This window comes from Cibotium barometz, chromosome 48, assembly GCF_041138505.1.
Source record: "Cibotium barometz isolate CiBa-2024 chromosome 48, ASM4113850v1, whole genome shotgun sequence".
Taxonomy (NCBI): domain Eukaryota; kingdom Viridiplantae; phylum Streptophyta; class Polypodiopsida; order Cyatheales; family Cibotiaceae; genus Cibotium; species Cibotium barometz.
The window spans coordinates 25464853-25478142 of record NC_141093.1 but is presented as its reverse complement, the minus strand read 5'-3'; the positions used below and the strand labels follow the sequence as shown (position 1 = coordinate 25478142).

Here is a 13290-nt window from a genome sequence, read left to right as displayed (position 1 = left end):
TGGAAACAATGAAGAGGGAAAGGGCAAGGTATCTAGAGGTGAGGCCCGTTGATGTAGAGTTCCAAAGGGAGGAAGAGAGGACTAGCATAGGGAATGCCTGGGTAAGTCGCAAGAAGAGGGCGTACGCACCAAGATATGCTGAGGATCACCCCATCAAGTTCAGGGGGCATAGCAACAGAGGAGATACCAGATAAAGGTGGCTGGAATAGGCCATAAGGAGTCTGGACAGGAGGATTCATACTTAGAGGCACACAAGTTTTTTGAACAGCAACTGTGGTCTTCACCTACAAGTGCTCTGTCCAATGTGATTGCCAAGTGTTAGCAGCCAATCAGCTCATTTGATTGCACTCTCAGACTGATCATTGTGCGACAAACTGAGCCTTCTTGTTTTGTAATAAACTTGTAACAACTTCTTGAAGAACAGATAGTACCCATGTAGTTGTAAAGGAAAAAAGGAGAATTAGTCGCATAAGGGAGATATAGGGGTTAGAGTAGACTTGGTCTACCCGACTGAGATTGTAGGGAAGGAGTGCATTACTGTCTAGATAGTCCAAGAATAACGTCGAGTCTACTTGGGCCCAAAGGAGAGGAACAGTATTGAATAGAAAGACAAGAGAGTTGACTGAGCAGTTCATGAGCAGAGCTCTTGCTAAGGCATTGTACTATATTATTATTACTCAAGAATGACACATGGGGTGGTCCTCATCTTATTGGTCTTTGTCTTACTTCTGTTTATATCTCTATCTATTCAATATTCAACCTTGTGTTAAGTGTAGTCCTGTCTGGATGCGGACCACTATCAAGATTCAGGATAGACTTAGGAAAACTAACCTACTTTGCAGTCATGATCAATCTCCTTGTAGTTGGGTAGGCAGGTAGCTTTTCCTAGTGTTGGCTTCTTGCATAATTTGGGCACAGCTCCATTAGTCGCCGCTCTTTTGAAGCTTACCACGTAAGTGCCGGCAGACTCTGACACTATTGCTACTTTCAATTTTTCAAAACTAGTTTGTTGCCACCTAAATTGTTTTTCTTTTCCTTTAAGCTGCTTCGTTCATTGGAACAACTATCTTAGCATAATTCCTTATAAACTTTTGATAGAACCCTGCAAGTCCTAAAAAGGTTTGTAATTCATCTATTAGATGGGGCCTTCCATCTCAACATAGCTTTATCTTTATCAGGACCCATACAAATCCCTTCCTCGGACACTATGTGTCTAAGATATTGTATTTCTTTAAAGTCACATTTAGATTTTTTAGAACATAATTTGTTTTTCCTCAATAATTGAAATACTTTTCTAAGGTGCTCAATATGTTCTTGTTCGTTTTGTCTTTATCTAAAGACTAGTATATCATCAATAAAAACCACCACAAATTTTCATAAAAATAAGGATGAATTATAGTGTTCATCATGGTCATAAAAGTAACGGGAGCATTAGTTAGACCAAAAGGCATAACTAAAAACTCATAATGTCCAAAAGATATCCTAAATGCTGTTTTTTGCACATCATCAATTCTAATTCTTACTTGATGATCTTACTAAATTTTTTAGCACCTTTGAGTTGACCTATCTTGGGAATAGAATTTTAAAAAAAATTGTGATTGCATTCATTCCACGATAATATATGCACAAGCGCAAAGATCCATCTTTTTTCTTCACCAATAATATAGGTGAACCTATACTTGGCCTAACAAAGCCTTGTTCTAAATATTTAGCCAATTATTTTTCAACTTCTTATCTTTTAGTCAAATTTACTCTATAAGGTGGCTTACTAATTGGCTTTAAATCCTTTAAAACTTCTATGGGATGATTTATCTCTTTATCCCAAGTAAACATCTTGGCAATGTTTTTGCAAAAACATCTTTAAGTTCTTCTAATAAATTGTTCTTTGCCTCCCTCCTTCACGACCCTATTTTTCTATCTCCAATTGAGATACCCTCTTAGGAGAAGGAGGTATATACTGTAGTGTGCTATAAACAAAGTATACAGCATTTTCGAGGTTCATGGCATGATTCGAGCGCATTTTGGGCACCACAAGGTTTCTACAGATGTTTTGGAGAGGCATCATTTTGGGTTGGTTCTACTCGATTTTGGGTGTTTAGGCTGTGCAGAGCGGCAAAGATTTGGTGTGCAGCAGCATCTACAGTGTCTTCAACAACATTGACCATCATACTTTTGCCAGTAACACTCTATTCTCTACTCTATGTTATTTTTCAGACACAGGTGATTCAGTTAGTTTAGCAGCCATTCGGGGTTGCATTCAGTGAATAATACTGAGTACTTGTACCGTGTGTTGAAAGATTTTGCATTTGGTAGAGGGTCATGTGGCTGGTAGTAGTGATGTATTCAACATGTTGTCTAGTGAGGACAAACTTGATGGACTAACTACCCATTGTGGTCCTATATGACGAGGCATGTACTGGTTGCTAAAGGCCTTTGGAATGTGGTCAGTGGTAGTGAAACTCATCCTGTTTCATAACTACCAGTGCAACCAGGTGCTGCAAGTACATCTGAAGTGGAATCTGGTACAGATGTGGCTCCTCCATATGCACCACCAGTACCTCCCACTGCTGCTCAAATGAGATGGGATGGAAGAGATGCACAGGCACATGCATTGCTTGCACTTTCTATGAAGCGAAGCATTATTCCTCATATTCGGTCTCATGTAAGACTTCAAAACAGGCATGCGATGCACTTGCTACACTCACTTGCTACACTATGCCAGGTGCACAATGAAGCACGTGTTACATATCTCCGCAACCAGTTGGAGTCTGAGCACATGAATGAGGGAGACTCAATGGACAGCTTCCTGACCAAGATCAAAGATTTTAAGAAGCAGCTCGCTAGTGTGGATGAGATTTATCTTGATAGTACATTGGTGCCCACAGTTCTCAATGCATTGCTGAATTCTTATCAAAGTTTTGCCTCTACCCTTGGACTCATGATGATGGGAAATCCAAATGCCCTTACATTTGATAAGCTGGTTTTAGTACTCTTGCAAGAAGAGCAGTCTATGCAAAATAGATCTGTTATGCGAGTTGGTGACCAAGCTTTTGTTGCCAGTCAGAAAGGCAAAGGTAAAGCTTCTTTGCATGGTGGCTATAAGCCAAAATCGGAATCCTTAGGTAAGGATGCGGAGAAAGAAGGTGATAAGCCTAAAAAGAAGGGCAAGTGTCACTATTGCAGGAAACTAGGGCACTACATAAATGAGTGCAAGAAAAATCTAAAGAAGGAGAAAAAGAAAGAATCAAGCATGGTTGTGGGGCTGATAAATATGCACCAAGTGCAGAGAAGAAGGAATCTGTAAGTTTTGCTCAAGATAATTGGGCATGGACTGTACATTGTAGTTATGACTCTTCTGTTCACGATGTATGCATGTGAGTGGCAGAATCGGATGCTTGGTACTTTGATAATGGTGCTAGTAAGCACATTACTTCACAAAAAAATTTGTTCTCATCTCTGGAATTTGTCCCAAGTGCAAGAACCATCACATGTGCAAATGGTTCCTCATATCCTATCAAAGGAGTCGGTAGAGTTATGCTCATTGTTGCAAATGGGGGTGCATTTACTCTTTCTAAAGTTTTACATGTGCCAGGCATTAAGAAGAACTTGATGTCAGTTTCAGCCTTAGCCTTCTCAGGCTTGATGGTGAAATTTGTGGATGACAGATGTACAGTTCAAGATAGAAATGATGGTTATTCTATCATTTCTATCCTCAACAAAATGGTGTGGCTAAGAGAAAGAACAGGTCTCTCATGGCGATAGCACGATGTGTGGCAAAAGCCCAAGATTTACCTCATGGTTTTTGGTTAGAGGCAACTATGTGCGCAAACTATGTGTTGAACAAATGCCCTACCAAGGCCTTACAGTCTAAAACTCCTTATATGAAGCTTGGCATGGCAGGAAGCCTTTTGTGGCTCATTTGTGTGTTTTTGTTTATCTTGCTTATGCTCTTGTGCTTGAGAAACAATGCAGTAAGCTTGATGATAAGGTAGTTAAATGCATATTTGTGGGATACATTTCAAAAAGCAAGGGATATAGACTCTACCATCCGGCCTCAAAGCAGATTTTGGTAAGTAGAGATGTTTTTGTCAAAAATTCAGTTCAACCCATGCTTTCATGCAAAAAATAGCAGAATGTATGCTCACAGGGCATGTTTAATTCACTTCTACCTTTGTTTAATGGAGGGCAGCCACTCGATGGATTCACTATATGTAAACTCTCTATATCACATGCATTTAAGGCTTAATTTAAAAACCCCTTATCTGTAAATTTTTCATAAATAAAACACATCCTTTTTCTATTCAATCTATAAATACCCCCTTTAAATGGTACCCTTTTGTATGTAAAAAATGTGTAAAAAAGGGATTTTAAAAACCCCTTCTATTGAACCCATGTGCTACGCTTACATATTTATGAGTGAACCCCCCCTGAGGGTAGCCATATGTAGAGTGATTGAATGCTCAACCAAGTGTTGAAATTCAGCCTTTGCAGGTGCAAAACCAGCTTGTAAATTAGCCTTTTAATGAGAAAATTATTGAGAATGTAGTGGATGAGGAGAGAGCAGCCATAAAATAATCTAGGCGTATGCCAAAATGGCTTGTGTAGACATTGAGGGATAGCAAGTTGGCATCTCCTTTACCTAGCAGAACTCGTGCAGGTTTTCATTATGCAAATTATTCTCATGTGGATCATGTTTTCATTTCTACTTTATGTAATGAAGAGGAACGTGTTTCCTTTGAGGAAGCACAGGATGATGATCATTGGATGCATGCTATGCATAACTCTATACTCAAGAATGACACCTGGTGTTTGGTAGATCTACCTCATGTGGCAAGAAGGCCATTGGTACTAAGTGGGTTTACAAGTTAAAATGCAAAGCAGATGGTAGCATTGATCGCTCTACAAGGCTAGACTTGTTCCAAAGGGGTATGCCCAACAAAAGGGCATTGATTATGATGAGACCTTTGCACCCATATCTCGTATGACTTCCATTAGGTGTTTCATTGCTTTGGCAGCACATCATGGGTGGAATTTACATCAGTTGGACATTAAGACTTCATTCTTGAATGGTGATTTACATGAGGAGATGTATGTATCGCAACCTCCTAGTTTTGGTGTGAAAGGAGAAGAGTCTAAAGTATGTAGGTTGAAAAAGGCTCTTTATGGCCTTAGGTGGGCTCCTAGAGCATGGTATGAGAAGATTCATGCATACTTGGTTGCAAATGATTTTTACAACAATCCAATAGAGAGTACCCTCTATGTGAAGAGGAGTAAGGACACATTTTTGGTCATCATTCTATATGTTGATGGCATGTTGCTCAGGAGACCCGATATAGATCAGATTTCAGCCTTTAAGACTGATTTGTAGTCATCATTTGAGATGTCAGATTTGGGACCCTTGCATTACTATTTGGGAATTCAGTTTATGCAGCACAATGATGGCATTGTTATGCTGCAATCTAAATATATACAGAAGCTATTGAAGAGGTTTAGTCTTGAAGACTGTAAACTTGTGGCTACACCTATGGAGACGGGTACTTGACTTAGTCTTCAAGATGTAGGATACTCTTTTGATGCTAGTTTGTATTAGCAGGCTATTGGATCCCTTCTTTATGTGTGTAACACAAGGCCAGATATGCATTATGCGGTCTCACAGTTGAGTAGATTTATGCATAGCCTAGGTATAAAGCAATGCCAGGCTGTTAAGCAGGTTTTTCGCTATTTACTAAGGCACTCAGTATTTTGGATTACTTTATCCAAAGGGGGGTGAGTCACAGCTACATGCTTTCAATGATTCAGAGATTAGGCTGGATGTTATGACACGCGTCCACTAGTGGATTTTGCTTTCACTTTGGTGATTCATGTATATCATGTCTCAACAAGAAGCAGCCTACAATGGCCACTTCCAGGTGTGAAGCTGAGTACAGGGTAGCTTTTACAGCTACAGTTGAGTGTGTGTGGCTCAGACATCTTATGGTTGATTTGGGTGTTGGACAATTTTCTAGCACTACAATTTTCACTGTGACAAACCAGAGCGCATTAGCAGTTTGCAAGGAACCCAGTGACAAACCAGAGTGCATTAGCAGTTTGCGAGGAACCCAGTGTTTCATGCTCGACTAAGTACATTGAGGTGCATTACCACTATGTCAAGGAAAGACTCTCTGCGAGCAGAGATCAGCTTGGTCTATGTGCCTACACATGACAACATGACATATTTATTCACGAATGCTCTACCTCGTGAAAACTTTAAAGCTTTTTGTAAAGCTTTGGGCTTACTGCCTTTTCAGGATTGATCGACCATACCTTGTGCCTGTTCACATCATCACTCCTCAGGGGGGATTTGTAACATTATATGGTAGTGATGTGTGTGCACACACTTAGGACCACTAGGACACTTTTTCCCTCACTAGGAGGTTTTTTCCCCCATGCGTATGTACACCCTCTTATCTACTCATTTTGGGGTGTTTACTTATCTTTTGTGTGTGGCACACATTTGTTCATTCTAATCTAGTGAGTTTGTGTGCTCTCAAGCTTCTCTATCTTGTCTATGTGCATTGTTGTAACCCTGACCCTAATTCTAACATTATGCAAATAGCTTCTCCGAAAGTGTTTTCCCAATGAAAATAACCATTCTCTATCAAGAATTACATCTACGAGACGGTCGACAAATGCATCACTTGAAAATCCAAAAGTGCCTCATACTCTTAAATCTTTATCCCAACTTGGTTTACCCCATAGTATCCCTCTCATCTATATCATAGCCATTGGCTAATGATAGTATATACTTATGAGAACTTGGTACTTGAGGAGCCTTAAGTAAGCTTAACTAAGTTGTAATTTAAAATTTGTGTGTGGCCGTATCATCTACGAGGATTCTAACTTGTTTATCTTTAATATTTCCATGTACTCAAACCAAATCATGTGGTCCAAATGATGTTTCCCACATAGATTTTTCCACCATACAACAATGCTTTTCATTAGAATGACAAACCTCGACCAGTTTATATTTAGGAGAATCTTGAAGTGTCAACACTTGAATAGTGTGCACTGATTTTCCTTTAGGTTTATCATTACCATTCCCAGTAAGATCTTGTCCTTGGGACTTAGGATAATGCTTTTTATCATGTCCCGGCTCAAAACAAGAGAAACAAAGTTTTTCTTTAATCGCTCTCTCAAAATCTTGCTTTTTTAGAAACTTACTAGGATTGGATTTTTGCTTTTTTGAAGGTTCTTCCTTTTTAAACAAAAAATCCTTTTTTTAGAGCCAAAATTTTCTCCATGATATTTATATGAACAATTTTATGTTTTTCTTTATGATTACCATTAAAGTCAATATTAGATGAAATGGAAAAAATCCCATTCCCATTAAAAACATGGGCATGCGGTAAACCTTCAAAAGCTTTTATCAAAACCCCCTCATATTGCATATCATTGGAAAGCACTTGAGGAGTAGAATCTAGATCTTCGATCTCCGACAAATTTGGAGTTTGTGTGTTTAAGATATAGCAAGAACAAGATTAAAGTGTCATTCCCAAAATGTAAGATTTTTTCCATTTTATGTGATATTGAATTATTACCCATTGTATCGTCAAAAATTTTTACAAATCTTATAGCCTTATCTAAGTTTTTTAGCTCTTTGGAGCAAACTTGCTTCTTGTATTCCCTTTTCAGGCCTCTAATGAAGCCTCTTACTTTTTGAAAATTGTCTATGTCCTTAAGATTTAAGATAATTTCTCTATAGCAAGCTATATATTGAGTGAGATTTAAATTATTTTGTTCCATATAACAATTATCTCACTCCTCCCAATTTTGACCTTCTTCATTTTTAAGAAGATATTCCTTTAAGAATAATTCCTTGAATGAATCCCAAGAATCGGGTACTTTCCTAGCTTCCTCTAAACTTATCCACACCACTTATAAGCTTTGCCTTGTAAGGATAGGCTAGCTTCAATGGGGCAGTTATGATTAGGCACATTTCTTAAAAGATGCAAATCTTGCCATTTTTGTAGAAAAATATGGACCGCATCTTTATTTCTCTCCTTCTCTTCTCCACTAAAAGTGTGTGCCTTTAAATCTTTGAATACCATACCTTGGTCTCTAGTTTTAGGACCTTCTTCAATTATGATTTCATTAAACCCTTTTTCTAGAGTTTTTTCCCTTCTCTCAACAATGTTACTTTTAGATATTTCTTTTACTCCCAATCCTTCTCCTCCCATAGGAGCTAAGAAGACCCATCATTTTCTTAAGTTTATTTTCTATATTAGATATTTTTTCTTTCATCTCGTTCATTTTCATACCCTCATAATCATTAAATTCTAAATCTTACATATCTATTTCATTTGGTTTTATAATATCCTCTTCCATATGGAAAGAGGACATTATGTTTTCCCCCTTCTCATCACATTTTTCATCCTTCCCACCTTGAGAAGAAATTTGCTCTAACACTAAGCAAAATGAAAAATTTCTTGTGCAAAGCAATAAAAATGTATTACAACAATGACCTTACTTAGTTGGGTAATTATCAATTGTCCCTAATGATGTGAAGAACAATTCTGTCGATTCCTCCATTTTGTTGATATTTGTTTCAATGGTCCTTCAAGGTTATCTTGTACTCCCCTTTCTCCATGGAGAACACCAAAGCATGCCCAATTTATTAGGCAAGAGGTATTCCCAATTAATTACGCAAGAGGTATTTATATGGACAATATTTGAGAAATATAGGGATTAGGTTTTATGGAGATGAATAGAAAAGAAATTAATGGGTATAAGTAGAATTAGAGTTGGCTCCGATACCAATGTAATTCTCCTTGCATTATAAGCTTAAGGACTTGTTAGACTAGTACTTTGATTCTCCACCAAACCACCTTCCAAATGGACCCTAAACTCATGGTTATATAGGCCTAAGTGGTGCATGATCCTCCAACTTCAGCCCCTTGACCTTTCATTGGCTAACATTACCTTTTCATTAGCTAAATGTCTCTTCAAGAAGGGGTCGCCCTCTTATATGTCCCTTGGGCTTCCATTGTGCACCATTTACTTCCCTTTTTACTTTAACTTTCATGCCTATTAACCATTGCTTAGGTATTTTCTATTTGAAATCACCTGAACCTTATTTATATATAAACCTTTTATATATAAATAGTATTTCCTAGTCTTACCTTTTAGTGTTCCCTATCAATCTCATAACATAAAACTTAATAAATAAAATTAAATAAATAAGAGAGATAGAGAATAGAGAAGAGATCCACCATCACACAAGATTGGGTTAAATATCCCGTGGATGAGTGTGACCCTTGTACCACTCACCCATATTTATATGTATTAAAAGCTTTCTTTTTTCCCACCTCATTTTTGGCCAATAAAAGGATTATTCCAATTTCTCGAGGGTATTGTTAATACCGTGATGTCCATCTATTATGGTTTCATATTTTGGCATTAGTATTTTTGTAAGGCTAAGGCCTCAAACCTCTATACATACTAATTAGTATTTTATACTTTTGGTAGGCCCAAGACTTTATATTTGTGGTTTGCTATATTTTTATAAGAGCTTTTATTTTCAAAACTTAAAAGCACTTATGCTTTGGGTTTTTAGAGTACCAAAAGGATAAAATACTAATAGGTATCTATAAAGGTTTGAGGCCTCTAGCCTTACAAAAATACTAATGCTAAAATATGAAACCGTAAATAAGTGTTCATGTGCCTTTCAAAATATCTCATAGTAGTTCAACACATGTCCCACCCATGATTAGCACAAAATCTATCACTCAGTCATCACCTATATCCAAAATAATATTAGTCAACGTAGAGAGCCAATTAAACACATAAATCCTGACTATATCATACCAGTGCACACAGCTGATTAAACTTATTAATCCTAAAAAATGAGATAAATAAAAGGCGTGTCCAAAATAAAATATTCTTAAAATAAAATATTGGGTGTTCCCATAGAGGTTATGACTAACATATTTATAGTAGTATATGTATATAGCAGACCAAGAAACACGATATATTCATTATAGTATATATAGCACTATGTATATGCTTCATAGCAACATAGATAATAGTCTGAGGTACTATATAGAACTTATAGCGCTTATATCAATATATATAGCAGTTTGAGAGAATTCTATAACAATTATAACAATATAGATAGAACTCTAAGAGCACTTTAAGAGTGTTATATATCAGTAAGGGAGTTTGATCGTTTATAGAGCAATATATATAGCACTATCTATGCTTAATAGTAGTATATATATAGTAGTTCAAGGAAGTGTTATATAGTAGTCTATGCTTTATAGTAGTACATATAACAGTCTAAGGGAGTGCTACGTAGCATTACCTCTCATACGCCACAGACAGGCATGAAGTAGAGACATATAAATAGCTAGTTTCTTTGGCTAGCTAACTAGCTAGCAAAGGCATAGACGCATTCTTCATTACCTCGACATTTCTAGGCTGAGGCGGCTCCTACTGCTGTCTACAGTAGAGACATATATCTAGCTGGTTTCCTTGGCTAGCTAGTTCCTGAGGCAGCTCCTACTGCTATCTACAGTAGAGACATATATCTAGCTGGTTTCCTTGGCTAGCTAACTAGCTAGCCAAGGCATAGATAGGTATGAAGTAGAGACATATATCTAGCTAGTTTCCTTGGCTAGTTAACTAGCTAGCTCTTTTATTAACTAATGAATAATTCATTTGGTCAGCCAATTAGCTAGCTATCTAATTTCCTATATAGCTAGCGAAGAAAAGCATCTAGGGAGTTAGTTCTCTAAAGCTGACCAAAAAGCTAGCCTATTTTTTACTCGAGGGATTCACTATATGTAAACCCTCTATATCTCACGTGCGTTCAAGGCCTAATTTAAAAACCCCTTATCTGTAAATTTTCATGAATAAAATACACCCGTTTTCTATTCAATTTGTAAATGCCCCCTTTCAATGGTACCCTTCTATATGGAAAAAATGTGTAAAAAAAGGGATTTAAAAACCCCTTCTGTTGAACCCACGTGCTACGCTTACATATTTATGAGTAACCCCCCCTCCTCCCCGGCGGAAGTTTTCTAGTCTAGCCCAATGGCCCTATAGACAACTAGCTAGCTAACCTATTGTCTAATCTAGCCAAACTAGCAACACAACAATCTAGTTGGTGTATACTCTAATCTAGCCTAACTAGCTAGCTTATTATAGGCAACTAGCTAGCTAGTTGGCCTATTCTCTAATCTAGTTGGTGTATACTCTAATCTAGCCTAGCTAGCTAGCTTATTATAGGCAACTAGCTAGCTAGTTGGCCTATTCTCTAGTCTAACCTAACCAGCTAGCTGGTTGGCTATTGAGAACTAGATCTAGTAGTTAGCTAGCCTATTCTATAGCCCAAAAACAACTATTACTACTTTTTCAGTCGACTAGCTAGAATATTTTCTACTTCATACTTAATAGAAGTCTCTTTTTTGGGAAAAAAATTTATTATATTTTTAAAAAAGTCATTAGCATTAAACTATTTATAATCCAAAGGAAACTTAATATGAAGCATCCTTTTCTTTATTTAGGCTTATATTCTTTGTTGGTTGGCCTATTTAATTAAGTGTCCGTTTTAAATAACAAAGTAAAAGTACATTGAAGTAAGACACAAACTTGGATGAAAAGTTGTTAATAGGTTCATGACAATGGTTTCATGTACATTACATAAACTTGACATGATTCTCATTATAAGTGAAAAGAGCAACCACCCTAAGTAAGATCTTCCTATTTTATGCGTATGTAACTTGGATTAACATTTTTTCAAAGGGTATATATTGATAAATGGAACTGACCTTATGGATAATAAATCTTAGCTATAAAAATGCTTAAAAATTAAAAACTTTCATTCATAATAAAAGGGTACATATTGACAAATGGAATTGACTTTATGGATAATAAATCTTAGCTATAAAAAAGCTTAAAAATTAAAACCTTTCATTCATTATCAAAACCTAATTAGAATATAAGGACTATTATGCTAGAGCAAGCTAAATCATTAAGAAGTGGCATTTCAAATGTGTACATCTCAAATTATAAGTATTTTCCTTGATGTAGATGGAGTGCTTTTTGGAATACCAAATCAAAAGGAGTACTCTTGAATGGCAACCATTTTCTACAACACCAATAAAAAATAATGGGAAACATTTACCTGACCTAATTAGCTATAATTTTGAGCCTCTTACTGAACCTGAAACTTCATATAATCATAACACAATGGGCCTCCCTGACCTCATCAAATTTGATGTTGATGATTCAAACTCTGATAAGATTGAAGTATTGCCCACATGTAGCATGCCTCCTCCTTGTTAAGAAAATAGCATACTTTTATATGCATGTGATTTTGGAACATGAAATCATAAGTAGAATATGCATTTGAGATTCCATTTCAATGTGAATCTATGTATTATGAACTTGAATCTAGATTAGTTTTTGAAATTGTATCATACAAAAGAATACTATAATTTTTAGCCAATATGCAAAAGTATATTGCTAAAAACGCAAGTGTATAAGACCTCTCAAGAAGATCAAAAGGGCACAATAGAAGACATGTTATAAATATGTCAAAGGATTTTAATATATTTTTTAATATCCTAGCTCGTTCATTTTTGACAATCATTTTGACATGTTGTTTATAAGTTGTAATTATGAGAATACTCACTTTTAGTCATGAAATCAGATTTTGTAAATGGCTTTTCCTTCTATTCCTTATTTTTCTTAGCCTCTATATTTGCTATCTTTATTTCACCACCTCTCTCTCTCTCTCTCTCTCTCTCTCTCTCTCTCTCTCTCTCTCTCTCTCTCTCTCTCTCACACACACACACACACACACACATGCATGCACCGCACACGCATGCATGAATACATGTACACACACACACACGCACGTACATGTACACACACACACACACGCATGTACATGTATACACACACACACACACACACGTACATGTATACACACACACATACGCACACACACACACACACATGTTTAAAAAAAATTCTTTCAAGTAAGTTACTCATAATTTTTGGCAACAAAGCGATATACTTCTTATACACGAGTGCGCGTGCGCGCGAACACACACACACACACACACACACACACACACAGGCACACACAAAAAGAGAAACATTTTTCTTAAATTAAAGTAAGCTACTCCAATTTAGGGCAACAAGCAATGCACTTCTTATATACGCATGTGTTATTTTACTTTTTCTTGAGTGAGACCCAAACTCATGCAGATAAGCATCTATTTCATTAGTTTATTAGTTATACGA

The 13290-nt window shown here is 36.7% G+C and overlaps 1 protein-coding gene across 1 annotated transcript in view; it reads left to right on the top strand.

Moving 5' to 3' along the window:
• Positions 1-12324, top strand: part of LOC147610997 (uncharacterized) — a 33918-nt gene extending 21594 nt beyond the window's left edge. The window contains exon 3 of the mRNA XM_086785320.1: positions 12070-12324. Coding sequence (XP_086641446.1) covers positions 12070-12324 — 255 coding nt within the window. The remainder of the gene's footprint in view (positions 1-12069) is intronic.
• Positions 12325-13290: the final 966 nt, after the last annotated feature.